This window comes from Eurytemora carolleeae, unplaced genomic scaffold, assembly GCF_000591075.1.
Source record: "Eurytemora carolleeae unplaced genomic scaffold, Eaff_2.0 scaffold787, whole genome shotgun sequence".
Taxonomy (NCBI): domain Eukaryota; kingdom Metazoa; phylum Arthropoda; class Copepoda; order Calanoida; family Temoridae; genus Eurytemora; species Eurytemora carolleeae.
In genome coordinates, this window is record NW_019396945.1 from 88,566 (window position 1) to 115,786 (window position 27,221).

Genomic DNA, 27,221 nt, shown 5'->3' on the forward strand with positions numbered 1-27,221 from the left:
AGGGGAGAGAGGAGGGGGGGGGGAAGAGAGGGATATAAGGGGAATTCATCACCTAATTGATATCTAATTCAAGTTCATTTTAATTGTAAAATAATAACAACTCTAAAATCTCTGGATTATTAACTTAATATGTATAAAGACATCAGTTCACTAATCTAGGACTAGGAGATAATATATTTTTATTATGTTTTGAATAGAATTTGATTTTATTATTCCAGGTTTGGTTTCAAAACAGACGAGCAAAGTGGAGAAAACGGGAGAAAGCGATGGGACGTGATTCTCCAAACTTTCTTCCTCCCGGAGCGGATTCCTCTCCACCGGAGCAATCCAACCTGTTCACCGGAGCCCTGGGACAACCCTTGACTCCGATATCTTTACCCTGGAGAGCTGGACACCCGCTCTTTCCTCCATTCTTCCCTCACTATCTTCTCCCCTCATCTCTTCACTTTCTCAACTCTCAGAAACATTTCCCAGGGCTCTTCTCTCCTCCCGTCCTATCTTCTCCTCTAGTTCCAACCCCACCTCCAGTCTCTCCTCCGTCTAATCTAGATCAACACAGATCAGCTCCGTCCTCCCCCACTCCTCCGTCCTCATCTCCACCTCAACTAAAACCTCAAGATTTATCAAAACCTTCGGATACCTTCGCTCAATCTAGAGAATCCTCTCCACTTAGTCACTCTTCTCATTCTCCTTCTCATTCGTCCCATTCTCCGCATCCTACAATTCTTAACATTCCGTTCAGATAATAATTAACAGAGATCTTTCATCCTGCCTAACCCAGTGTGTTTATTGTACCCGGATTCATCCAACCCGTCCCATCTACCGTAGAGACCGGAGAAACTAACCTCAACCTTTTCTTCATATAGATGTTATTAGTTGTAATTCCGCACAGTATACAAATTTATCTATTATATGTGGCACTTTCAGTGTTTTTCAGACGCATATTTATGATGAATATTGTTAAGAAAAATTTAAAATTATTTCTATTTTTTTTTCATCTAAGAAAATATTAAAATTATATTGTGTGTGTGAATAAATTGTTTTAAAAAATGTTATGAGTCAAAAATTAAAGGAAGCATCATCAGCATTATAAAATACATTTTTGATGCAAATTGAGTCTTCGCCTCAAACTCAAATTTTCTAATCCCTATATCTTTGCAACTTAACGATGTAAACTTTTGACATTTGCCACAAACTCAATGTTTATAATCTCTATATCTTTGGAACTTGATGGTGTAAACCTTTGATATTTCCAACTCTGATTATATGATCTAACAGAATTCATAGTTTGAAATATCTAAGGTGTACGAAATTGGATTGCAAAGAAATAAAGATTAGAAAATCTGAATTTATGATTAAGACTCAATTCCTTTAGATTATTATATCTAACAGAATTCATAGTTTGAAATACCTAAGGTCTGCGACGTTGGGTTGCAAAGATAAAGGGATTAGAAAATCAGAGTTTGTGGTATATTTGCACTTCCCATTCTCTGGTTACACTTGCCATAATTACAATTAATTATAGTTACAATTAACATAACATTACTCAATATAGTATATATTTATTTTTTATTAAACAACTACAATTATAACTTTTGGGACTACAATTAAAAATCTAATTCAGGCAGATGAGGAATAAGGTAAAGGAACTGCTCTTTTTGATAAGTATTGTATTGTCAATGACTCTTAAAGGGAGTGTTCGCTAAAAATGAAAGGGGGTATAGGCTTAATGCGATAAAAAAGCGCTTTGGATCGCTACTAATCTTACTTCTATCTGATGCGTCTATAAGGAGAAAATTGTTAAAGACGTCTCATACCGAATAACATGGCGTCCATACAAATTGAGAAAATTGCAACATACGACTTAGACCGTAAAAAAATCAATTTAATTTCAAATAAATCATTCAGATATTACAACCTATAGTCATCGATTATCTTTCGCCACATTTATATATAGTTGATTTTTCATAATATGTTTTAATTGTTATGATCTGAAAGTTACTTATAAAAGCATTTATTCCTGTTTCGAGGACTTTTGGTAATGAAGACGACATTTTCATATTTTCCAGGAATGTTTGAAAAGAAGTTGTAAGCTAAATATTATATTAAAAAACAAAATCAAAACTAGTATGAAATATCAAATATATACACATGTGGCGAAAGATAATCGATGACTATAGGTTGTAATATCTGAATGATTTGTTTGATATTAATTTGATTTTTTTACGGTCTAAGTCTTATGTTCCAACAGATAGAAGTAAGATTAGTAGCGATCAAAAGCGCTTTTTTATCGCATTTAGTCTATACCCCCTTTAATTTTTCGCGAACACTCCCTTTAGACAAAGTCTTTCTTCCAGTATTAGAGTTCAATATGTTCATTTCTAGCTCTCCCGGCAGCATTGTTAGAAAACTAAAGTTGGACATTTTCATGAAAACATTTAGCGCATTTATTCAAAAAAATGTTATAGATTTATGTATATCTTTGTAAGGGTTAGAATTATGGTTAAAGTAGCTATGGCAAGTGTAACTTATGGCAAGTAATACTTATGGCAAAAGTATTTATGGAAACCCATAGTTACTATGGCAAGTCCAACTATGGCAAATGTATTTATTGCAAACGTAGAATAGCAAATGTAACTGTAAAGTAAAAATAAAAAATTATTTATTTATGAAATATAACAAAAACATACAAAATTAAGTGTTTCAGGAGAAAATATTTAAAAATCTCTAAAAGTAGAGGTTGTGGGAATATTTCCCCCCAATTCTAAAAAACATAAAAATATAAATGAAAGAAAATGAAAGAAAAGGATAAGGAAAGTTACATATTTATTGTTTACTCTATATTTAATATAAATTAGTGGTGGATTGTTAGTATTTTTCGACGATGAACTAACAACTTTTAGAAATAAAAATGATAGATGTATTTGTAAAGTTAAAAAACAATTGAGCCAAAAATTAGTTAATGAAATTTTCTTTTCTGGGTTTGACCGTAAACCCTCTCTATCTTTATATCTAAATATTCTAATTTTAAGTAAGACGACAAACACTCTTCATTGGAAGACGACATCTTTAAAATACTGAGAAGTTTGTAAGTAAATTGAAAAATTGAATCATCTAATACTTAAAAAGTGTTCAGAAGTGGTGCAAACGGTTAGTGAGATTGATTGCCGACGACCAAAGTATAAATTATGACTGATATAAAATTCTTATTATGTATTAACATGCAATTATGAATATCTAAGAATGAAGATATTAATTAACTACTTAATTACGAAATAAGCAAGCTATGTATTCCCAAATAAATTAAACCAATAGACAACTATTTTAACCAAAATTTTTAAAAAGACACTTCCACTTTCTAAAATCATCTCTAAATCGTCTTCATTATCCTCCTGTCGTCTTCCAAATTCCGTCTGAAATTTACAACGAACAACATTAAATACTTAATTTAGAATTCCATGATTGTTAAGAACTTCATAACTTCTTATAAGCTACAACGTTTATATTTTTAAAAACTATTTACTCTAGATCTTCATGGGAAACCTTTGAGTCGTAAAATGTATTTTTTTTAATTAGGTGAAAGATATTCTAAATATCAAAATTCGGGTAATCTCATATCAGTATTTAAAGAGACTGTAAAGGAAAAATGAAGGGAGGTATAGGATGGAACCTGAGAATCTCAGGCGTTAAACGATACATTTAAGACATCTATCTGATTGTCCTGTCTCGAGAAATTGATTTAAAACTGTGACAAAATTATACCAAAATTCATATATATGCAATTTTAAAAAATAGTAGGTTTAAACAGATCATATTCAGCAAATACGCAACCAATCTGAAAACGATTATATCCAACAGGAGCCTGAGAATCTCAGGTTTGCTCCTTTTATAATTTTTTAATTTTTATTTTGCCTTTTGAACAGATATAATTGATAATATTATTACGTATAGTTCGTGTAGTCTGTATTACGTCACCAGAACTTCAGCCAATAGCAGTGCAGTATCATAGGCACGTGATACAGACGGAAATCATGTGACCATCTACATACAGTGTACAATTGCTGTATTTCATGTTCATTGTATATACGATCCATTCCAAACTTGAATATAGCTGTCACTCACTTTTTTCACAATTTTATGGGTCTCACTCTTTCAATTCTTTCAGTGATCGGACAAACCATATATATATACAGGGTGTCCCAATAAACATGGGAATTTGCAGTGACGAATTAGATATCGTCTTTTCAAATAATTCTCTGATTTAGTATAGTGATGCCTACTGAGAAAGCTGTAATCTGTAAGAGTTTCGTCTGCTTAGTTCACATTTTGTTTGTTTATGTTTTGACTGCATATGGTTGTACTTAGTAAAACAAGAAAATTACAGTATACAAACAGAGTAAACTTGTCCGTCTTCACTGTTCATCTTGCGTAGACATTATAGACACATCTTTACAGTCTTTTACCCTTTTTCATAAAATAAACTCTAGCAGACATAACAATGTTATGGCTTTTGAAATTAGGTATTACAATGCTAATTCATAACGAAGACGATATCGAGTTCGTCACTGAATTCCCATGTTTTTGGGACACCCTGTATATAATGTGAGAAAATATTAAAAGTTGTTGAGAACAGAAATTAGTTTAAATTGTCTACAGGGTGTCCCAATAAACATGGGAATTCAGTGACGAATTCGATATCGTCTTTTTTTAATAATTCTTTGATTTAGTATAGTGATACCTACTCATTAAGCTGTAATCTGTGAGAGTTTCGTCTGCTATGGTCACATTTTGTTTGTTTATGTTTTGACTGCATACGGTTGTACTTAGTAAAACAAGAAAATTGCAGAGTAAACTTGTCCGTGTTCACTGTTCATTATGCGGAGACATTATAAACACATCTTCACAGTCTTTTACCCTTTTCATAAAATAAACTCTAGCAGACATAATAATAGTATGGCTTTTGAAATTAGATATTACAATGCAGATTCACAACAAAGACTAGCTAGACGATATCGAATTCGTCACTGAATTCCCATGTTTTTCGGGACACCCTGTACCATATAAATATTATCTTTAGAAATATCCTTGTGTGTCTTGTCTTCTGCCCAACTTTATCGTGTCAAAATTAAATCTGATGAACTTGGATTAAAATGTTAACATTTATTCTAAAATAAATTCTTAATATTTGTTACATATAAATATGAAAAACATGAATACTTTATATTACCCGGGGGGGGGGGGGGTTACACAGCTATTCTACAGCTGTAGTAGGGTAAAAAGGGAAATAACAATATATATTTTTGATAAAGTTTTGGCAACAGAGTGCATTGTAATTTTACAGTGATACGTAAAATAATGTGGAAGATAACGCCGACTAAAAGACCAAAAACATTGGTATGATATAGTTACAAAATGTAATAAGTTAGTGCTTTAAAACAGCATTGAAATAGGTTTTAAATTGATTTGAGGTCGTTGTTCTTTTCCTTTTATTTTGGCAACCACTGTATAACTTGACAAGGATGGGATCACAGTAGTAAGTACAGACTTTAGAAATCCAGGTATTGATTTGTGTATAACGAAGAGTATAAAACTATTCAGAGCTTCCATAATATTTGGAGAACAGAGAGTATAAAACTGTTCAAAGTGAATATCCCGCCAAGCTTGAACAGAGAGTATAAAATTACTCATAGCTTTGAGCATGTTTCAAACGAAAAACATAGTTTCAAAATACCCAAAGTTCTCAACATGTTTTGATGAAAAACAGAGAGTAAAAATCTTATCTGATTTTCCAGTAATGTTCGAATTGGAACATAAATTCTCTTATCTAAATCTTTTGAAAAATTGAATCAGAGGTCTAAACTTGTGTGTGAAATGTCGCTAATCTTGATCTCGATATCCACTATGACAACCTTGATACCTTTATTTTAGTTTTCTCTACAAGGACGATCACCAATAATAATTTATTTAATCCGTAGATTTACATTAGATGGAGATCAATCCGTAGATCTACATTAGATGGAGATCAATCCGTAGATCTACATTAGATGGAGATCAATCCGTAGATCTACATTAGATGGAGATCAATCCGTAGATCTACTTTAGATGGAGATCAATTCTTAACCGTGAATATTCACAGCACAATAGTTCTAAACTCTGAAAAAGAAGTTATTTACTCAAGTTTAACTATTGAATACACTGCACAGTGTGAAACTCAAGGTAAAAGTTTTAAAAGTCTGATTACATCACGTTCTACAGAAAAAAAAAATTAAATAGCTCAAAATCATTTTTAAAAACCGAGCTGAGTATATCTACAATCTACATGCAAGCAATTTAAACATTTATGAATCACAATTTTTAACTTGTATAAACATTACATTCAATTTAACAAATATAAAAAATGTCACGTAAAACACTCGATGTTATTCTGGGACAGTCGTCACTTAGAATTTTTACAACAAAAATGCAGAGAATAATTATTTAACTCATTTTTGTTCATAGCTGCCTCAAGGGCAGTTTTAAATGCAAGTATGTATAATACACTGTTAACTTGTACATTATTTCTTTTTTGTATAAATAAAAGCCAATTTATAGAAATTTATTAACAAACAATCCCTTTTTCTACTTTCCTTTAATTTTTCGTTTTTTTACACACACTTATTAAGAAATGCTAAATGTGTTCTTTGACCTTTGGATTGATGGCTCAAGGTTTTTTTATTTTGTCTTGTATAGCATTAAAAAAATATTTTAAATTAAGATCTCACAACACCCCTCGGGGAAGGGAGACAATTCATAAACCCCAGTTAAATTATGATTATATTGCTTCTTATAGATTTCCCCGCTAATTGTAGTTTTTCCTAATAAGATTTTTTAAAAATAAAAATAAAATCGAAATTCCTATAATGAAGCTGAAAAAATATGGGAAACGTCAATTAAAACAATGTATATCTCCAGAATGATGTGATGATACCATATGGCTTTATATCATAGAGATACTGATATAGCTTAGTTGATATGAATGACTGAATGATATGAATGTAATTTAATTTGCTTTATACAATTAAATATCGATTCAGAAAAAAGTTTGTAGATGTGAATGTGAAACAATTAAATCATGTAAACAAGAAGAAAAAATGATTATGGGTTTATGAAATTGGTAGACCAGTACCGGCTTTCAAATAATTCAAATTTTTACAATAATATAAAGATGACATTCTTTAACACCCTGTGTTTAATTGTACACTGTATAGAACTTAAACTAGCAATAAAATCTAGCTAACTAGGTTTACAGTTTTTGTCTCACAAAATACTCAATATCAGACCAAGATCCTATCAATAAGAACGAACCATGTATGTTAAGGTAGGGTTGAAGCTGAATCCACCTTGGTTTGTCAAGACGGAGCAGGATCCAGAATTCGCTCTGGGGTTAAAGGATTAGACGGGACCGGAGACGGTATTTTCTCCGGGATTGGAGACGTTGCTAAAACTGGATCAAGAACCTTCTCAGGGTTGGGAGACACCACGTCTCTGGGTTCACTTTTCAACGAATTGGACTCCGGGTTGTTAATATCAGATGTAATCGTTGAGGCAGGGGAGGCTGGTGAGGTTGGACAGGTCGGAGAAGGTGAGGACGGTTCAGTTTCTCTTCTTTCCCTGGCAGCTCTCAGCTTATTAATCTTCTCTCCTCGTGAGTTTAGTTTTCTCTCCGCTTCCTGTTCCTCAGCCAGCTTCTTCTTCCAGTATTCATAGTTCTCCTCTATATTCTCCATCAGCTCACTGCTGTTAATATACCCTGGAGAAAATGAAACCATGGTTATAGGGACTGTAAGCGTAATTTCAAGTGACCCTTCATGCAACACTGGCAATTCACCATTTACATTCTCTCAAATTTTGTTCGGATTTCTCTAATCCGGAGTGTACGGTCACGTAAGGTTTAAACTCAACTCTACTAACGTTACTTCCGGTTCAATAGAAACATGCTAAATATTTTACGTCCAAACCGGTTTTAAAGGTTCAAAAGTAAATATTTAGTTTCTGCGACTTTTAGAAAGTACATGTTAATATTTCTTAAATATAAAACAGATTGCAAACACACTGTTCAAGAATTAAAAGCGTTTCTGTAGAGTAAATAATGAAAAAGGTCCGGATCATTCTTAATTAGTCCAAGGTTTAGAGGGTACTGGTGTGCATCGAGGATTCCCCTGTTTAAATAAAAGGTCACTTGAAATTACGCTACAGTCCATTTAATGTTTAGAAATTTATTCATCAACATCTATCTATCTATTCTTCGTTATTCATCTTCTTTCTGTTAACCTATACTATACTATTGATCTATCTATTGATCTATCTATTGATCTATCTATTGATCTATTGATTTATCTATTGATCTATTGATCTATCTATTTATCGATCTTTTGATCTATCAATCTATTGATCTATTAATCTGTCAATCTATCGATATATCGATATATCGATCATTGGTCTATCGGTCTATCGGTCTATCGATCTATCGATTTATCGATCTATTGATCTATCGATCTAAATATCTGTTTATATATTGATCTTTCTATCAATCTATCAATCTATCTATTTATCTATATCACCTGCCCAGGCGTCGAACATAGAAAGAATAAAGTAATCGTAGAATCCTATTTGTGATTGTGGTATAGAACATGTGGTTCTATCAAACTGAGGCATAACTACAGGTAAACCCATACTCTTCTCCTCAGCAGTCTAATTTAAACATTTGTTGGACATTTTTATTTTTATTTGTTTTTTATTTATTTTAGCAAAAGTGTAATAAGACAAAGGTTTTTAACTGTTTAAGAATTTTTGAATAACATTTCAAATAGCAAAACATAATGGATCACATAAAAAATAAACAAAAACCGTTTTTTTTTAAGATTAAAGTTTTAAAGATGTGAAGTGTTTTTGATTGAAGTTTTTAAAGGTTGCAGTTTTTTTAGGATTGAAGATTTAAAGATTGAAGTTTTTTAGACTGAAGATTTTAAAGATTGCAGTTTTTTAGGATTGAAGTTTTAAGATTGAAGTTTGTAAAGATTAAAGTTTTTAAATTTGAAAGTTTTGAAATATTGAAGTTGATTGATCATGAAATTGTAAAGATCAAAGTTTTTAAAGAATGAAGTTTGTAAAGATTAAAGTTTTAAAAGAATAATGTTTTTAAAGATTAAAGTTTTAAAAGATTAAAGTTTTAAAAGATTAAAGTTTTCAAATGTCGCATTTTTTTGAAATTTACCTGTGTAAAATATTCCTCTGCTATCCTGACAGCCCATTCTTTACAAAGGTTGAGGGTTCGAGCAGGATTAGATACATCTGCACACTTGATCAACATCCGTCTGATTATACCCTTCTCCTCTACCTAAACAGATATATTCTTATTAGAATATTCTGCAACTATCAGGGATATATTTTTATTAGAATATTATCCAACTATCAGGGATATATATTATTATTAGAATATTATCCAACTATCAGGGATATATATTATTATTAGAATATTATCCAACTATCAGGGATATATTTCTATTAGAATATTCCTAGACTATCAGGGATATTTTTTATTAGAATATTCCTAGACTATCAGGGATATATTTTCATTAGAATATTCCTAGACTATCAAGGATATATTTTTATTAGAATATTCCTAGACTATCAGGGATATATTTTCTCCAACTACAAACTGTAGTCATTCTTTATGCACTAAGCCAGTTTTTAGAAATTATAAAAGTCAACGTCATGGATTTATTTATATTTGCTCACAACTACCAAATTATGAATACAAAATCTTAGGTTCCTTTCACCTATGGTTATTGTATCATGGCCTCCTAAAGTTTCGGCCTCGAGGCATTTTTCAGCCCGACCTTGCATGCTTTAACTGGCAATAACCTTTTTGTTATTTAAGATTTCAAGCTAATTTAAACGCCATTATTTACTAGTTAATATACAAACTAGATAAAAAGAAATTTTATGGGATTTATTTCACTTATATTGCATATACTTAGAAACTTTTTTTTTTATATTTTTTATCGCAATTTTTTCGGTAAGTGTACCCTCCAATTTTTGCAAACAAATTTTAAATATTCCCTGTAATGTATTTACGATCATGGAAAGTTTAATTTTTCAATTTTACTTGCTGTTGGAGGTAGAGCTTTTTAGCTTTAATTTTAGATGAAACTAAACAAAGACGACTTTTCTAACAAGAAAGACGACTGTAGTAGTGTGGGACTATCTTGATGAAGAACGACCCTATCAGGGATTTTTTAAGCATGGAAAGGTTGCTAAGAAATTTAACGCTTGTCTCAAAATCAAATTTTCTAAACTTTGAACAATTTTAAAGAAAAATGTTAAGTTTATATTAAATATGTAATTAAAAAGAAATTGCGTAGCTTTAGTAAAATTAAGTTTTTTACTCTTTATTAGACTTTAGTTACATTCTAAGTAATCAGTAAAATATGTGTATTACGTTTTTTTAATGACAAATTAAATCCTAAGTGTCCTGTGAAGTTTGGAAATATCTAATAGTAATCAGAAAATGTAAAATAATTATTAACTGCTTTTTTATTCTTTAACTAGCTGAAGTGCCCGGCGTTGCCCGTGGAATTAAAAAATTCGAATTTTGAAAAATAGTCTTTTTAACCCCCGGGGTACCCATGGTTTCATTAAATAATGTCGGTCGATTCGGTCCAGCTGTTTGGCCGTCTATAGCTAACATTTATACATACATAAGTGTTTTTATTTTGTTGTTGATTTTCAGAAAGTTACTATTTTTAACAATAACAAGTTACAAAACCTAATTACGACATTAATTTGTTAAAAGCAAAAACAAAAAAGGCAATTAATCCACTTTTTTTTCTGGTTACAACTGAATGTATTTTGATTTTTATTAATTCTGAGAAACAGATAAAAACATAATTAATATATATCTGTTTCGCGGTTCTAACGAAAACCATGAGCATAGCGGATATTTTTATACCACATTTTTTTTGATGAAATTAAAGAATGTGCGATGAAGTCTGAAATTACTTAGCTCTGGTAATTTCTATTCATTACTTTTCTGAAAAATAAACTTTTTTTATTTGAATGTCCGATATAGTCCAACAATGCTTAGAAATAACTAATTTCGTTTTTGATTTATTATTTACCTCACTCAATGCCTTTTTTGGTGGTCCCTTCTCCTCAATGTCCCTGCTACAGATGGCTGTTGTGAACTTGTTGACGTGGATGAAGTGCTTGGACATGTCGGTGGCGAGGACGGTGTCGATAAGTCCCTTTCGCACCGTCTTGTACGTGTCACTGTCAAGATTCTAAAAAATAAATGATTTTATCTTTTTCTCGTTTTTTTCATTGATTTCTAAGCTCTTAACTAAACATAAGTATTAAACAGTTCGGTCCTTATCCCTGCAAGCTGTGACCATAGATAAAGATAGATTGCGCATAAGACGACATTTTTCATCTTGAAAAATGTACAGAGATGTTTTAAAGATATTCCTGTTATATAGATTAACTAGGTCGGTTGTGAAAATTTGCTGTTCTTATGTCATTGAGTACTTGTGGTGTACATGAGTTCTGTAGAGAGAAATTTAAGTTTGTTTAGTCCTTCTCATGTCCTCCTTCAGTTCTCGTCAATATGATATTCTCAAAATAAAATTCACTCCTGAGTGGTTTAATATTAATGAAATCCATTGAAACACCAAACCACCCCGCTTATCATTGAAGTACGCGTTGACCCCTGAAGTATGAGTTCGCGGACTGTACAATTCTTGGTGATTTTGCGTACATAAGCTATCTATGTTTATTTATTTATCTATGGCAGTGACTTCCGATCAAAGTTATAATTATTGAAAAAGTATAAAAAGACAACTTTAAAAACGTTTGAGTTATAGATTGAATTCAAATTGAAGAAACTAAATGCTTCCCGCCCTGGTTAGTCTAGGCACTGCAAAACGCCAGTTCATTTTAAGTACCGGGCAGACTTTAAAGTAGCTAGAGCTAGCTGCACAGTACACATACAGACTATTCAAGGCAAAACTGGACAGTACACCAAATTATTCTTCCCCTAGCTTCTAGTAAAATTTATGAAACGTACCTGAAAAATGTTAACAGATTCATGTGAGATTGTTAGTTTGTATCCTAGTGCACAATGATGGTTTTCAAGTACAGTTGTATCATTGTACAGTACTGCCAACTGGCTGCCAGAGTTTATGAGGTAGGCACTGTTACGACCTGAAAGTGTACATAAGGGAATTGATTTCTAGGCACATACTCTAATTTTCTAATTCTTGTATATTTTCAACCTGAAAGTGTAAACCGTTGAAATTTTAAAATGTGAAATGTTATTAGGTGACTTTATCGCCCTACAACAGGGCAAAATAGTGTCTTTATCTCCCTGCTTTTGAAATTTAAAATTTCAAACTTAATATTTCCCGTTGTTGGGTGATTAAAAAAATCCCGGCAAAACCTTTTTCGCTCTTAATAATACCCCCTACAATGACATAAATAGATATAAAGTTTAAAGTTCAATAGAATTCACTATAAGAAATTTTGAGTTTGTGCGAGTCATCAGTTATTTAAAATATTCTTAATTTTCAGTTGTTGCTCCAACTGTTTGTTTTTACAGTGTGTTTATTTTTTGTGTTTTTTCCAGAGCAGTATCTGGATCTAAACTTAGAATAGATAGGTATAGCAGTATCTGGATTCAAATTTAGAATAGATACACTAATAGATAAATAGAAAGATATATATTAAGGGTGTGACATTTTTCTGAAACAATTTTACAGAAGCAAAAAAGTATTTTACTATGAATACTAAGACATGTTTCACTACTGATTTTTTTGTTGTACAAACTTTGTCATTAAAACCCATTTGAGGGGTCCATTTTTGAATTTTGTGAAAGATGTATATTATAAACATGCTTTAGAATTTCAAGTGGAATACTATTTTCCTTCTCTAAAATGGTTTCAGAAAAATGTCTCACCCCTAATATGTATAGATGAAAATATAAGATTAGAAAGGACATTTCTTAGACAATTTTAAAAGATTAAGTAAATTATTTTCTGTTTCTTGATCTTTCGTGATATGTCAAATTATTTTACGATAAACTAACAGATTTGTCCTTTTCCATGAATTGTCTTATATATAGAATGTCCTATCAAGGCGATGTCTTATCTATGAAATGCCTTTATCCATGCAATGTTTTACTGTAAAAATACTGATGTAGCTAAGATATATAGAAAATAACAAAAACATAGGAAAAGAAAAAAAATTTAAAAATAGGAAAAATTCAATTTGAGTTTGTAAATATTATACATACATATTATTATTTTTCTGAGAGCAAAATTTTTATCCTTGATAAACTTGATATCCTCAGTGTACACTTTTACAATAAGAAGGAAATTGAGTCTTTACCTTAGACCTATATCTTTGCAACCCAATGTCGTAGACCTTTTTAAACTATAAACTCTGTTAGATATAATAATTTATGCTTGAAATATCAAAGGTTTTAATCATCAGGTTGCAAAGAAATAGGAATTGGAAAATTTGAGTTTGTGACAAAGACTCACTTGATCTCCACGAGGAGTTGAATTTAAGCGAAATTTAGAATGACTTATATTAAACCGTCGATAAAAAAAACATTTGCAGGCTTAAGACACAGATTTAAGATAATGTGAAAATTTGAAAATCTTTCTAGGGTTAAGTTTAGTGTGATATATTTGTATACAAGTGTTTATCATGAAGTATATTATATCTGACTTTTGTTTTCTATTCCAATTATTTTTTAATTAGCTTGGTAATTAATTGTTGTTGTAATTAATTAGAAAGGATAAGTATTATGGTCAAAAGCAATGACAATATTTAAAAGATTGAAAAAACAAAGTCTACCCTAATTAAAGTTAAAAATGTAAGAAAAATGGAGATAATGAAAATAATAAAAAAATGATTATTTCTATGATATTTTTTTTAAATGCAAATGTTTTGTTGAATAAAGCGTTAAAATTCGTATGTTACAGATTATATAATAATATTGATTATGATGATAACAATAATAATAATAATAATATTAGGTTTTAAAGATATATTTTTTTTGTTCAACAAATAGTTAAAATTTATACGTTACTAATGATATAAATGGCGATGATAACATTAATAATAATAATATCTTAATAATATATTTGTAATAATAATAATTTACCCGGGTGATCAACATCATGGATGATTGCTCCGATGAGAATTATAAGTTCGTCAATAGGATCAAACATTTCCTAAATAAAAAACAAAATAATTTCTAAATGTATTTTAAACCTTTTTATATGTATTCACGTTTCTTTAAAACCCCTGTCTTCTGTTTTATGAGTAACAATGTAACTAGAATGAATAATGAAAAGGGTTTAAATCAGAAAATTATGCAATAACCTCATTATGATAATATTTTTGACGATTATGAGAAGAATGCAAATTTATTATTTCTTGAATCAAATATAAGGACAAAGGTAGCAAATAAAGAGAATCAACGCAAACTATGTTTATCAAACTAACTCTCTACACCAATACTTATTTAATATGTTGTTTCAAGAAGGTCTGTTAAATTATTAAAGAGAAAGACGTTTTGTAAACTACAGTACATAGATATAAATAGTACCCACGATTTTATCAATGTACTAAAGTACCTATAATCTAGACTGATATAAACATCAGTACAAAGTTATGAATAGAAGCATGGTATGTGACGTGACAATGTACTGTGTATCTATAATCTAGATTGTTCAAAAAAGAATGCTAGAAACAGCAAAACAAAGCTATAAAAAGTAAAACGATTTTAACTATGTACTTTGATACCAGTATTCTAGACTGTTTTAAAAGAAAGCACAGCCTGTAATACTTAGTACAAATGCACTGTATTGTTCCAAACTTCGATACTTAGCTAAAAATTAAACAAAAAGATACCATAAACAACAATTATCTTTGTTTACATAGAAAGTGTACTGCAGTTTCTGAGAGGATTATAAGCAAACTCTGTACTAACTAGAGTGAAATGAGGGAGAGCGGGCCATGAGCCCAGCAATATCTTGTTCAAACCCAGGAGCAGGACCCTGCCCGAACCCCGCAGAATCATTTTCGAGCCCAGCAAAAAAACTGTTTAAACAAAACTTTAAAAAAAATCAAAAAAGGGAAAAGGTGCGGGAATAGGTTACATATAAAATATAAAAATACTTTAGATGGAATGTTTGCAGTGATAAATAGGTGATATGGATATATAAAATATGGATATAAATGCAACTTATTATCTAGCATTCAAAACGTCAATTCATCAAAAATGTGTAGAAATTACATACCTATGATATTTATGAATTATAAATTAATTATAAATATCATAATCCTTCTCCTAAAAACTGCAGTACACTTTTTATGCTAACAAAGACATGGATGTTCAAGGTGTATCTTTCTGGTTTAACTGGGGGAGTATTAACCATGTTGTATTGTACCTGTATTCTGGATTGTTCTAAAAAGAAAGCAGAAGCCTGTAGTACATCTGCAGCATGTGTAGAGTTATGATATGAGTTTGATGAATGATAGTTTGCTTCGATCATATTTAACCAGTTCTGCAGTATACTCTCCTCTATACCCAGGGTAGTGGTAACATCAAACCTCTGGAGTATATTCATACCAAGCCAGAGAAGAGGCCTAGAGCAATATCCACGTTACACTTTAATTAATCAATGTTATGTTTTTAAATATTTATTTTCTTAACCCTATCCCTGCTGGGGTACTAGAAAACCAGGATACGCCTGGGGGGGGGGGTCAATTTGACATCCCTCTTGACCAAAATAATATAACTCTTTTTACATACAGTATGTGACCTCTTTTATCATTATAATATTTGCCTCCTTTTCAAACGAAATTTGACCTGCATTAACATACGGTCTCATACCTTCTTTACCACTAAATTTTACCGCTTTTAACATACGGTCTGATACCTTCTTTACTGCTAAATTTGACCTCCTTTAACATACGGCCTGATACCTTCTTAACCACTAAATTTTACCTCTTTTAATAAACGGTTTGATACTTTCTTTACCGCTAAATTTTACCTCTTTTAACATACGGTTTGATACCTTCTTTACCGCTAAATTTTACCTCTTTTAACATACAGTCTGATACCTTCTTTACCACTAAATCTTACCTTTTTAACAAATGGTCTGATACCTTCTTTACCGCTAAATTTTACCTCCTTTGAAAAACGGTCTGATACCTTCGTTACCGCTAAATTTTACCTCCTTTGAAAAACGGTCTGATACCTTCTTTACCGCTAAATTTTACCTCCTTTAACATACGGTCTGATACCTTCTTTACCGCTAAATTTGACCTCCTTTAAAATACGGTCTGATACCTTCTTTACCGCTAAATTTGACCTCCTTTAAAATACGGTCTGATACCTTCTTTACCGCTAAATTTGACCTCTTTTAACATACTCTGTGGCCACCCTTTACTGTGAGCTATACGCGCATTAAGATACAGAATGTGACCTTATTTACATGCAGTATATGATACCCTTAAAACATGAAAACTGACCTCTTTTAACACGAAATTTGACCTCCTATACCTGCGTTCTGTGACCTCCTCTAGTTTGAAAATATCGAATCCCCAATCTATCGCAGTGTTAAAGAGTTCTCCAATCTGTACAGGCGTAACCTCAAGAGTGGGAAGGGAGGGTCGAGGAGAAAAACTATAAAAAATAGAAGTTTAAAATTTTTTTTTTTGACATGAAGTGCGTCAGAGCCTGTATTTTACGCAGGGTAAAGGATAAAACTTTCAGATAAAAACAAATCTATAAATACTGTAAAGGAACTGAGTTTTTGCCACACACCCAAATTTTCTATAACAACTGCAACCGGATAGTGTAAACCTTTAATATTTAAAACTTGGATTATTTGATCTAACTTAATTCATAGTTTGAATGAAATATCAAAGGCCTACGACATTGGGTTGAATATATATAGGGATTAGAAAATTAGAGTTTGCGGCAAACACTCAATTCCTTTAAAATATGATTTATTTGACTAATTATAGCTAATAAAAATCTGACCTGTCACTCTTTCTTAAAATTCTAGTACAAACTTTTATAAAGGAATTGAGTTTATGCCTCAAACTCTGATTTTCTAATCCCTAAATCTTAACAACGGCCGATTGATATTTTGAACTATAAATTCTGGTAGATTAAGTATTGCAAGTTGACATATGAAAGGTTTACACAATCAGGTAGATGGTCGTTGGAAGCTCTGTTCCTCAAAGCCCCCAGCCTTCCAATCTTGGAGTATACAACATGATTTACCTCACGATCTTATCAATGGAGGTTCGTCTAAGCTGGTGTTTCGGAACTTCAACTCTTGGATTCTAAAATACACATATGTTCTTCAAATGAATTATATTTTTTTTATAAGCACCTTACAAGCTTTTCCGGGAAAAAAAGAAAACGAAATCCTTAAATTTAAAGTAATTATTTTTATTACTAAATTTTATACTTTTTATCTACCATACAATTCATTTTAAACCCCACATTAATGAAAAACACAAAAAATACAGATTTTAGAAACATTGTTTTTGCGATTTTTCCTCCTCAAACAAAATATATTTTTGTGGCACTTATTAAAGATTTAAAGGAATTTATTACTCGCCACAAACTGTAATTTTCTAATCCCTGTATCTTTGTAACCTGATAACATGTAAACCTTTGATATTTCAATCCTTGATTGTTTGCATAGACAGCATTTATAATTTAAAATTAAAAAGAACTACGACATACTATTGCAAAGATATGAGGATTAGAAAATAATGCTATTAGTTACTTCAACACTGGCTTTGGCAGCCGTAGTACATTTGAATTTCCGAGCCGGGTCAACCTTTCCGGTCCCAGTTTGTTTTGTATCGCCCGGACATTGGGTAAATAAAGCAGACACTCAATAGGACTAGCCGGTGCAACAAGGTTGACGCAGTCAGATTTTAGGTTTAATTTACTTTTTCTAAAGGTGCGTGTCAACAGCATTTTTCTAAATCTTATAGTTATCTTTGTTAGTTTGTTTCCAAGAAACTTTGAGACAGCTGATTTGCCATGAACACCGGTTGGGATTTTCGCCACGATTTTTTGTTTTAAAAAACATATTAAAAATAGTAAGAGCTAAATTTTCAATCTTCGAAAAATGGAAAAATAAAATAATTACTTGACATTATACATTGAAGAATAATCTCTTTGTAATGAATTATTGAGAAGAGAATGATTCTAGGATTTATTTCTATAATAAGTTAATCAGCATAATCTTTCCAGATATTCCTAGTCTTAATAATATTAATGAGATGAGACGAAATTACGAGAATATCAGAGAGAAAGGGATAGACTGGTTAGATTGAACTTAATCTGCAGTATTTTAGAGAAAAATGTTGGGCTACACTTTTTTTTACAAAAAATACGTTTAACGATGTATAATAATTAAAACGTAACAAAAATTCTTTTATAAAGAAAGGAATTGAGTCTTTATCACAAAATATCTTTGCAACCTGATGGTGTAAATTTTTGATATTCTAAACTATGAATCTGTTAGATCAAAAAAGTCTAAGATTAAAATATTAAAATTTTAAGCATCGGGTTGCAAAGATATAGGAATTAGAAAAGTTGAGTTTGTGGCAAAAACTCAATTCCTTTGTTGTTTAGGAACAAATCATCGAAAATATTTAATTCTTATTCAGTATCGGTTTCTGTAATGTTTAATTCTTCCCAAACGTTAAAGGAATTGAGTCTTTGCCACAAACTCTGCTTTTCTAAATCCTATATCTTTGGATTCCAATGTCGTAGACCTTAGATATTTCAAACTATGAATTCTGTTAGATCAAATAATATAAGTTTGAAATATCAAAGATTTACGAGATTGGATTCTAAAGATATAAGGATTATGAAATCAGAGTTTGTGGCAAAGACTCAATTCCTTTCCAAGAATTTTATTGCAAAGACGCCATCTGAAAAAAAATTTGAAGATATTTGCATACACATTTACAAAGACTTATAAATTATTGATTCTACCATTGATTTCATCACAAATTTCTTTAAAAATTGGTATCAAATTAACATTAAACATTTTTCTCTAACACTGCACTTTCAGTTCAACTACGCTACCTAGCCAGTCTCTCCCTTTAAGAAGATATATAGCAAAGACACAATTGCAACTTATTATCGGAGAAAGGTTAGGGTTCTGAAAAGAAAAGTCCTTTATTATTTATAGAAAAAAGACCCAACTCTCTCTGAGAGACTATAAAATTAAAGAAAAGGGTTTGAGAGAAAAACAACGAAAAATACACATTAAAAAAGGAGAAAAATACACATTATAAATAGGAGAAAAATACATATTCTAATTAAGTAAAAGAAACACATCATAAGTAAGAGAAAAATACACATTATTATAAATAGGAGAAAAATACACATTATAAATAGGAGAAAAATACACATTATAAATAGGAGAAAATACACATTATAAATAGGAGAAAAATACACATTATAAATAGGAGAAAATACACATTATTAATAGGAGAAAAATACACATTATAAATAGGAGAAAATACTATATGAATAGGAGAAAAATACACATTATAAATAGGAGAAAAAGACACATTATAAATAGGAGAACATACACATTATAAATAGGAGAAAAAGACACATTATAAATAGGAGAAAAATACACATTATAAATAGGAGAAAATACACATTACTAATAGGAGAAAAATACACATTATAGATAGGAGAAAATACTACATGAATAGGAGAAAAATACACACTCTAAATAGGAAAAAAATAGAAATAGAATTAAAGGGTTTGGAAAACAGAATTAAAGATTTTTAGAAGAGAATATTGTAATAAAAGGAAGGGTTTGGATAAAAGTAGCAACAAGATTTTTTGAGTGGAAGAATAAAATGAATCCCTTTAAAAGTTCCCTTTATCTAGTATTTATATCAAACGTTTACTACAGATATTTTATATAATCACTGTTGATGTAAACTTGACCTTTGTGGTGATATATATATACTTTCACAAGATATGCGTTTAACTTGTGCAAACTACTGCAGGCAGGGCTTGTATTTCCTCCAGGCAGATCTATTCAGTGTTTCTCTTATTCCTCGGAAAACTGTAGACAACTTTTTTTGTTTACGCTGTTGATTCATATTGGTTTAAACGAACTGAGCTAAAAACTTTAGAACTTTTATCTCGATCGGTTAGTTAATCTGGAGATTATTATCAAGAGAAGAACAAGCACTATTTAATCTAAAGATTAAGTAAAAGAGGAGATCAAGCAATGTTATCTAAAGTTTTCAGCTATGAGCTGAAAACTTTAGAAGTGTGGATTTCGAGATCAATACTTGATCTCCCCTTTCTATTTATTCTTAAGATTAAACTAATCTTACATTAATATGCAGGAAAGAATCTAAAATGCAACCAATCAGAGTGTCGATTGTAGAAACCGGATATCCAATCAGAAGCCGAGAAATTTTGATATTTTGCTTGTGATCAATGAGAGAACTCTCTTTGGTCGGATTACAGTAGGTATATCCAAAAGAGAAGTTTGAGAAGAAAATCAAAAGTGTCCACAATGGAATACAGTATCGAATACAAGAGTTTTCAACCCTGAACACTCACCTCAAACTCTAAATTTTAAATCCCTTTTAATCTCTTAGTATTTATGGTTATGACATCAGGATACACGATATAAGGATAAGAAAATTAGAGTTATTGCGTTGCAAACTAGATTGAAGGAGAAGGATACAGATATGCGACATTAGCTTGTGACTTTGTGACCTCGTAGCTCTTTTAGTTTTGGCTTAACGAACAAGTTCAAAAATAATATTTATCCAGTTAAATATTAGAACATTCGTGTTCCTCTGAATAACATTTTGATAAGAAGAGTTATAAGTGAAAACATGACAGATTTAAATCTTACGAGAAATTTATTTTAGTTTAACGCAGAGGCCTGTAAGCAGTTTTTTTTCTGTCTGGCCGTTTAAATTTTAAGTATTTTCTTTAATAAAGCAAATGGAAACTACACCTGAGGCCGAATTTAAAGAATTTGAGCCGCGACTTAAATTTGGGACGCGGCTCAAATATGGTTGGCTCCACTTAAAATTGTATTCAATGTTTAAAATTTAAGCCGGTGCTCAATTGAAACCGGTTTTGGGCGGATTTGAGACAAGGCTCAAATTCATTAAATTCGGACTCTGTGTTCTTTTTTAAATTTATAAATAAGAATTTTTACCGAAAGAATTAATCTCTCTGTATGAAAGAATTAATCTCTCTGTATGAAAGAATTAATCTCTCTGTATGAAAGAATTAATCTCCCTGTATGAAAGAAATATAAGCTTCTTGATCCTTTGTTACTGTAATTGGGATGTCAATTTTTAAATCTTATTGAAAATAGAAAATTTCAAATCAAGAATTAAAAATAAATAAAATATCCCTGTTTGACAAAGGTTTTTATATACATAATTAATGTCGTCTGTATCACTATGAACCATAGCGTATTTAAAAATATTGTATCGAATATCTTTTTCTTTTTTTTTTTAGCTACATCACGAGTCAGGGTCGTCTTTAACGATCGTTAAGGAAACGACGAATTTTATAAAAACGATCATGTTTTTAAAAACAAGCGTTTTGAAAAACGATCGTTTTAAAAACGACCATTTTTAAAAAACGAACTTTTAAAAAAAACGATCGTTTCGTTTTCGATTTTTCGTCGTCGTTTTCATAACGAAACGATCGTTTTTCTGAAAAATGAAAACGTTAACACCCCTACTTGAGACAAGAACATCATTCACGACACGTATCAATCACAAACAATATTGTAAAATACATGAAATTAAACATGATAAAGGCAACTTTTATGCAAACAAAATCAGTCGGTGTTTCGAGAAGATATAAATGTAAAAGCTGAGAATAACATTTTCCATAAAAAGTTTCCAGTTCTAAAAAGTAGAAATGAAAAAATTAGATTTGTCCAGAACCTCTTGTGAAACGCATCATCTCAGGACTTCACTGAGAAAGGGATTAGCCACAAATCCTGTAATGCGATTAACCCATTCCATGTTCGTAGATAGATATAACTTCGTCGTAACCATAAATGTCATTTAATGCCTTATAGATAGTAACCGCTCATAACCTGTAATTACGCTGTAAATAACCCAAATCTAATATGAACTACGAAATATAGATCAGTTGATTGAGACTCTGCTTTTAATTACATTATCAGAAGCCTACGTGAGCTTGAAACCATGCTTTGGTACTCGTTGAAACATTACGAGGGGAGAAATTGTCTGTGTAGCAATTTTAGTTGGACTGTGTGTCCTTTAGAACTGGGGAGTTAAGCCTGGTTGAGATTTGTACTGTATATTCTTTAGAACCAGGGAGTTAAGCCTGGTTGAAATTTGGACTGTGTGTCCTTTAGAACCAGGGAGTTAAGCCTGGTTGAGATTTGGACTGTGTGTCCTTTAGAACTGGTGAGTTAAGTCTGGTTGAGATTTGGACTGTGTGTCCTTTAGAACTGGGGAGTTAAGCCTGGTTGAGATTTGGACTGTGTGCCCTTTAGAACTGGGGAGTTAAGCCTGGTTGAGATTTGTACTGTGTATCCTTTAGAACTGGGGAGTTAAGCCTGGCTGAGATTTGTACTGTGTGTCCTTTAGAACTGGGGAGTTAAGCCTGGTTGAGATTTGGACTGTGTGTCCTTTAGAACTGGGGAGTTAAGCCTGGTTAAGATTTGGACTGTGTGACCTTTAGAACTGGGGAGTTAGTACTGGTTGATCTTGTTAACGATAAGACCTGGATAGCTAAGTCTCGAGTAAATTGTTATGGAGTAGACGTTTACTACTTTTGTTCAAAATTTTCCAGAACGAACGATTGATGGACACAAACAACAAACTATTGATTCACACAAACAACAAACTATTGATGCACACAAACAACAAACTATTGATGCACACAAACAAAAAACTATTGATGCACACAAACAACAAAGTATTGATGCACACAAACGCCAAACTATTGATGCACACAAACAACAAACTATTGATGCACACAAACGCCAAACTATTGATGCACATAAACAACAAGCTATTAATGCTCACCAACACCAAACTATTGATGTACAAAACCAAAAATTATTAATGCACACAAACACCAAATAATTGATGCAAACAACCAACAAACTATTGATGCACACAAACAACAATCTATTGATGCACACAAACACCAAACTATTGATGCACACAAACAACAAACTATTGATTCACACAAACAACAAACTATTGATGCACACAAACAACAAACTATTGATGCTTACAAACACCAAACTATTGATGTACAAAACCAAAAACTATTGATATACACAAAAACCAAATAATCGATGCAAACAACCAACAAACTATTAATGCATACAAACACTAAACTATTGATGCACACAAACAACAAACTAATGATTTACACAAATACCAAAATATTGATGTACACAAACAACAAACTATTGATGCTCACTAATTACAAACTATTGATGCACACAAACACCTAACTTTTGATGCAGAAAAGCAAAAAAATATTGATCATATATAACATCATTTGTTGTTAAAGATCATGACTCCACTTGAACTTACCGCTAAAAGAGCTCCGAATAGATCCTTTGTGACAAGATCATGACTCCGTCCTGTTCGACCGTCCTCCTCCTCTACGTCCGGGTTAAACAGCTCACTACTCCCACTACTCTTCAGTATATCAACAACCTAAACAATACACAACTAAATGATAAAAACACCTACACATATATCAACTGAGAATAAAGTGTGTCGAGTCCCTTTACGGGATAAGGATTGTTGCCAATGATGGTTTTCTCCGTCTATCCCCGGAGAATAAGTGTTTCTGAAGGATAGACCGAGAAAAGTAAAATCCAAGAACTGGTTGGAACCAAGTCACAGGGATTTAATAGAGAGGTTCTAACTAACTAGGATACTGCAGGGTGACCTAGAATAGAGGTTCTACTAACTAGGATACTACAGGGTGTCCTAGAATAGAGGTTCTACAAACTAGGATACTACAGGGTGACCTAGAATAGAGGTCCTACTAACTAGGATACTACAGGGTGTCCTAGAATAGATGTCCTACTAACTAGGATACTATAAGGTGTCCTGTGATAAAGATACTACTAACCAAAAAGATAAATGGTATCCAAGAATAAAATTGTACCTTATCTAGTGCCTGTGCTATGTACAGGGGCTGGTTCTCCTGTGCCGCCAGGATAATATTCAAAACCTGAATTAGGATTTTTATTAATAAACATTATTAAATTTACTATTGCAAAATATTTTTTCAATTTTCCAATATTTTTTATAAAGATGTGAAATTATAAATGTTTTAGAGAAACACCTTTTTTATGAAGTTCAGGGGTATATAGAAGTGTAGATAGGGGTTTAGGGAGCTGAGGGGGGNTTGTGGGTGATATGTTAGGGGCTGTAAAAAGTTTGTGGAAGGAGAGGGGGGAAGAGTGGGGAAAGTAAATAAAAAATGTTTTTTGTTTACCTTATTTATTGGAGCTTCCATAGCTGCAGGATGTGGCTTCCCGCTACTTCGTCGACGAGCTATTCAACAACAAGGCATCGTTAGAGAGGTATTGTACAATTGTACAAGAAATAAACAAGCTAGACATGTTTTTTACATTTCTTCTAAATTTTTTACCAATAAAGGAATTGAGCCTTTGCTACAAACTCCAATTTTCTAATCCATATAATTTTTCAACTTGAGGGTATCAACCTTTGATATTTTTAACTATGACATTGGGGGGTTGCAAAGTAAGTGTAGACTGTAGACTGTAGAGATTAAAAAATCAGAGATATGGCAAATACTTAACTCCTTAGTAAATAAATATAAATATTTACTAATTCTTAAGTAATTAAGGATGAAATAGTAAAAATTTAATAATTTCAGAGAAAAAAAGAAAAAATACAAGAAAAGGAGGAAAAGATGGAAATGTTTGAGGGAAAGGACAAAAAAGAGAATAAGCATAAAAAAGAAAATACCAGGAAGAAAGAAAGAAAATATCAGAAAAATAAATAAATGTCAAAAACATAAATTAATTACCAGAAAGTACCAGAAAGGTAAGGAGAAAAAAGAGAAAATGAATTTAAAAAATTAGGTAAAATTTGGAAAAGTGAAAAAATACCGGAGAAGATGGATGCATATTGGATACCAAATATCTAGATCAAACTAGATTAATTAAAAAACTATGCACAAAAAACACCGGAAAAAAGCTTTAATTATAAGAGTGTGGAACCTTCATGATTAGGTAGCGCTGTGATCTCTGCACTGGGGCGACGGATAGAATGTCGATTATGTCTGAATGGAGTTGGAGAGGAGACAACATGCTTTATATATAAGATCTGATCTAGCTTCCTAAACAATATTTTTATGCTAAGTATATTCAGGTTTAGATATCTGTTTGTTTGTTTGTTTGATTGTATGTCCGATTATAACTCATGAACCCCTTCGACCGATTTGCTTCAAATTTTGATTGGGGAACTCGGGAGAACTTGGTTTAAGATTCTAAGTGTGGTGGGCCCCCATTTATAGGAAAAAATAGCTAAGATTGTGATTTACGACCAAGCGCGGGTAAATGGGGGCAGCACCCTGTAATGCTGGGTTTCCAAGCTAATTTTTTAAAATAATAAAATAATAAACTTTTATTTTTGATTGTTGAAAGGTAATTTTAGATGACCCCCAAATTAAACGATTTGATACATACATCTGCAATTTATTTAAATGAGAAAACACAGTTGTAGATTATCACTTTTCAGATGAAAAAATAAGAAAACCTCTATAATTTTTTCTAAGGTTCGTTGTGAATCAAGGATGCAATAAATGGTGGTTTTCCTGAAATTACGAGAACAGTCCCTTCAAAAAAACAGCAGTTTTGCTCTGTGTTATGGTTTATAATAATAATATGTAGTTATTCGATGTATAATTCTGTATAACAAGTTTTTTCAACAATTGAACAATGTTAGAAAATATGCTGCGTTCGAAAATGTTTGATTTAATTGATTTTAACATGTAATTTTAGATTTAAATTAACTGATGTCTTTAAAATTTCTATGCAAATTGTGTTATAAACATTATTTGTTGTTTAAGATTAGTTTAAAAAAACACTAATGTTAGAAAAGTAATGCTTACAAAAGTTTTATTTTGTAATATCCTTTGTAAAATATTGGATTACAGAAGATGAGAAACCTGAAGAGGATGAAACCCCTGAAAAGAAAGACAGGGTATCGTTCTGAAAACTAGTTCTAAAACCCGGGTTTCACGAATGGGGTTAGGCAGTTTTAAGAATATTAATATTTTTGTTATGAAATATTATTTTATTCAGTTTGTTTATATTCTCAATTTTTTTTGATTCTCTTAAATCAAAATCTACACAAATGTTTAGACCCCAAGAAGGAAACTCGGGAGTTTTGTTCAACGATACTCTTTTAAATTTCGGGCTCTGAAGTGTACTATAGCGTACAGTGTAAACTCAATTGAAGTGTACGCTAGCGTAAACGTGAACTTAACTGAAGTGTACGCTAGCGTACAGTGTGAACTCAACTGATGTTACATACAGGGTGTCCCACATCAATTTAGACCGCGTCAATGGGTCTAAATTACGATTTAGGGGACAAATCAGAAAATTTCAGAAGAATGAATCATTTTGAAAAATTTAATAAGGCTAATAGAATTTTTTTCTTGCAGAAAATGCTAGATTTTTCGAGTATTATATGTGTATTTTGGCGTTAAAGATTGGAGAAAGTCTAATATGATATGGGACGCTCTGTACATTTCTATTTCCAACTCGGTTTTCACAAAACCAAATGTATAAATATTTATTTAAATATTAATATTTCTTAGATATAAAACAGGTTGCAAACAACGTTATAAAAATGTACTAGTGTTTCTATAGAGTAAAAAGGATCAGTCAAAGGTTTAAAGGGTACTGTTGTGAATCGGACACTGCACAACTAAAAAATGGAGAGTCCCTTGAAATTAAGCCTACAGTCCCTTTAATAAAACAACAATAAAACAAACTTTGTGTTCTGCATTTATGCATGGATACTGTAATGATAACCTTTCCTCTTCCTTCCAAAATATGTTTAAGTCTTTAGCTGAACCG

At 31.5% G+C, this 27,221-nt stretch overlaps 2 protein-coding genes across 8 annotated transcripts in view; one reads left to right on the top strand and one right to left on the bottom strand.

Annotated features, from left to right (window-relative positions):
• LOC111710387 (aristaless-related homeobox protein) overlaps positions 1-980 on the top strand; it is a 3,172-nt gene extending 2,192 nt beyond the window's left edge. The window contains exon 3 of the mRNA XM_023484467.1: positions 219-980. Coding sequence (XP_023340235.1) covers positions 219-746 — 528 coding nt within the window. The 3' untranslated portion in view covers positions 747-980. The remainder of the gene's footprint in view (positions 1-218) is intronic.
• Positions 981-6,581: 5,601 nt separating this feature from the next.
• LOC111710381 (high affinity cAMP-specific and IBMX-insensitive 3',5'-cyclic phosphodiesterase 8A) overlaps positions 6,582-27,221 on the bottom strand; it is a 67,150-nt gene continuing 46,510 nt past the window's right edge. For all 7 annotated transcript variants that reach the window (XM_023484456.1, XM_023484453.1, XM_023484452.1 and 4 more), the window contains 13 exons: positions 25,356-25,474; positions 24,605-24,663; positions 24,272-24,337; positions 23,686-23,811; positions 17,345-17,406; positions 16,616-16,738; positions 15,498-15,696; positions 14,207-14,276; positions 12,104-12,240; positions 11,160-11,321; positions 9,254-9,376; positions 8,601-8,730; positions 6,582-7,789 (listed from right to left, as the gene is read on the bottom strand). In XM_023484456.1, coding sequence (XP_023340224.1) covers positions 7,389-7,789; positions 8,601-8,730; positions 9,254-9,376; positions 11,160-11,321; positions 12,104-12,240; positions 14,207-14,276; positions 15,498-15,696; positions 16,616-16,738; positions 17,345-17,406; positions 23,686-23,811; positions 24,272-24,337; positions 24,605-24,663; positions 25,356-25,474 — 1,777 coding nt within the window. In that variant the 3' untranslated portion in view covers positions 6,582-7,388. The remainder of the gene's footprint in view (positions 7,790-8,600; positions 8,731-9,253; positions 9,377-11,159; positions 11,322-12,103; positions 12,241-14,206; positions 14,277-15,497; positions 15,697-16,615; positions 16,739-17,344; positions 17,407-23,685; positions 23,812-24,271; positions 24,338-24,604; positions 24,664-25,355; positions 25,475-27,221) is intronic.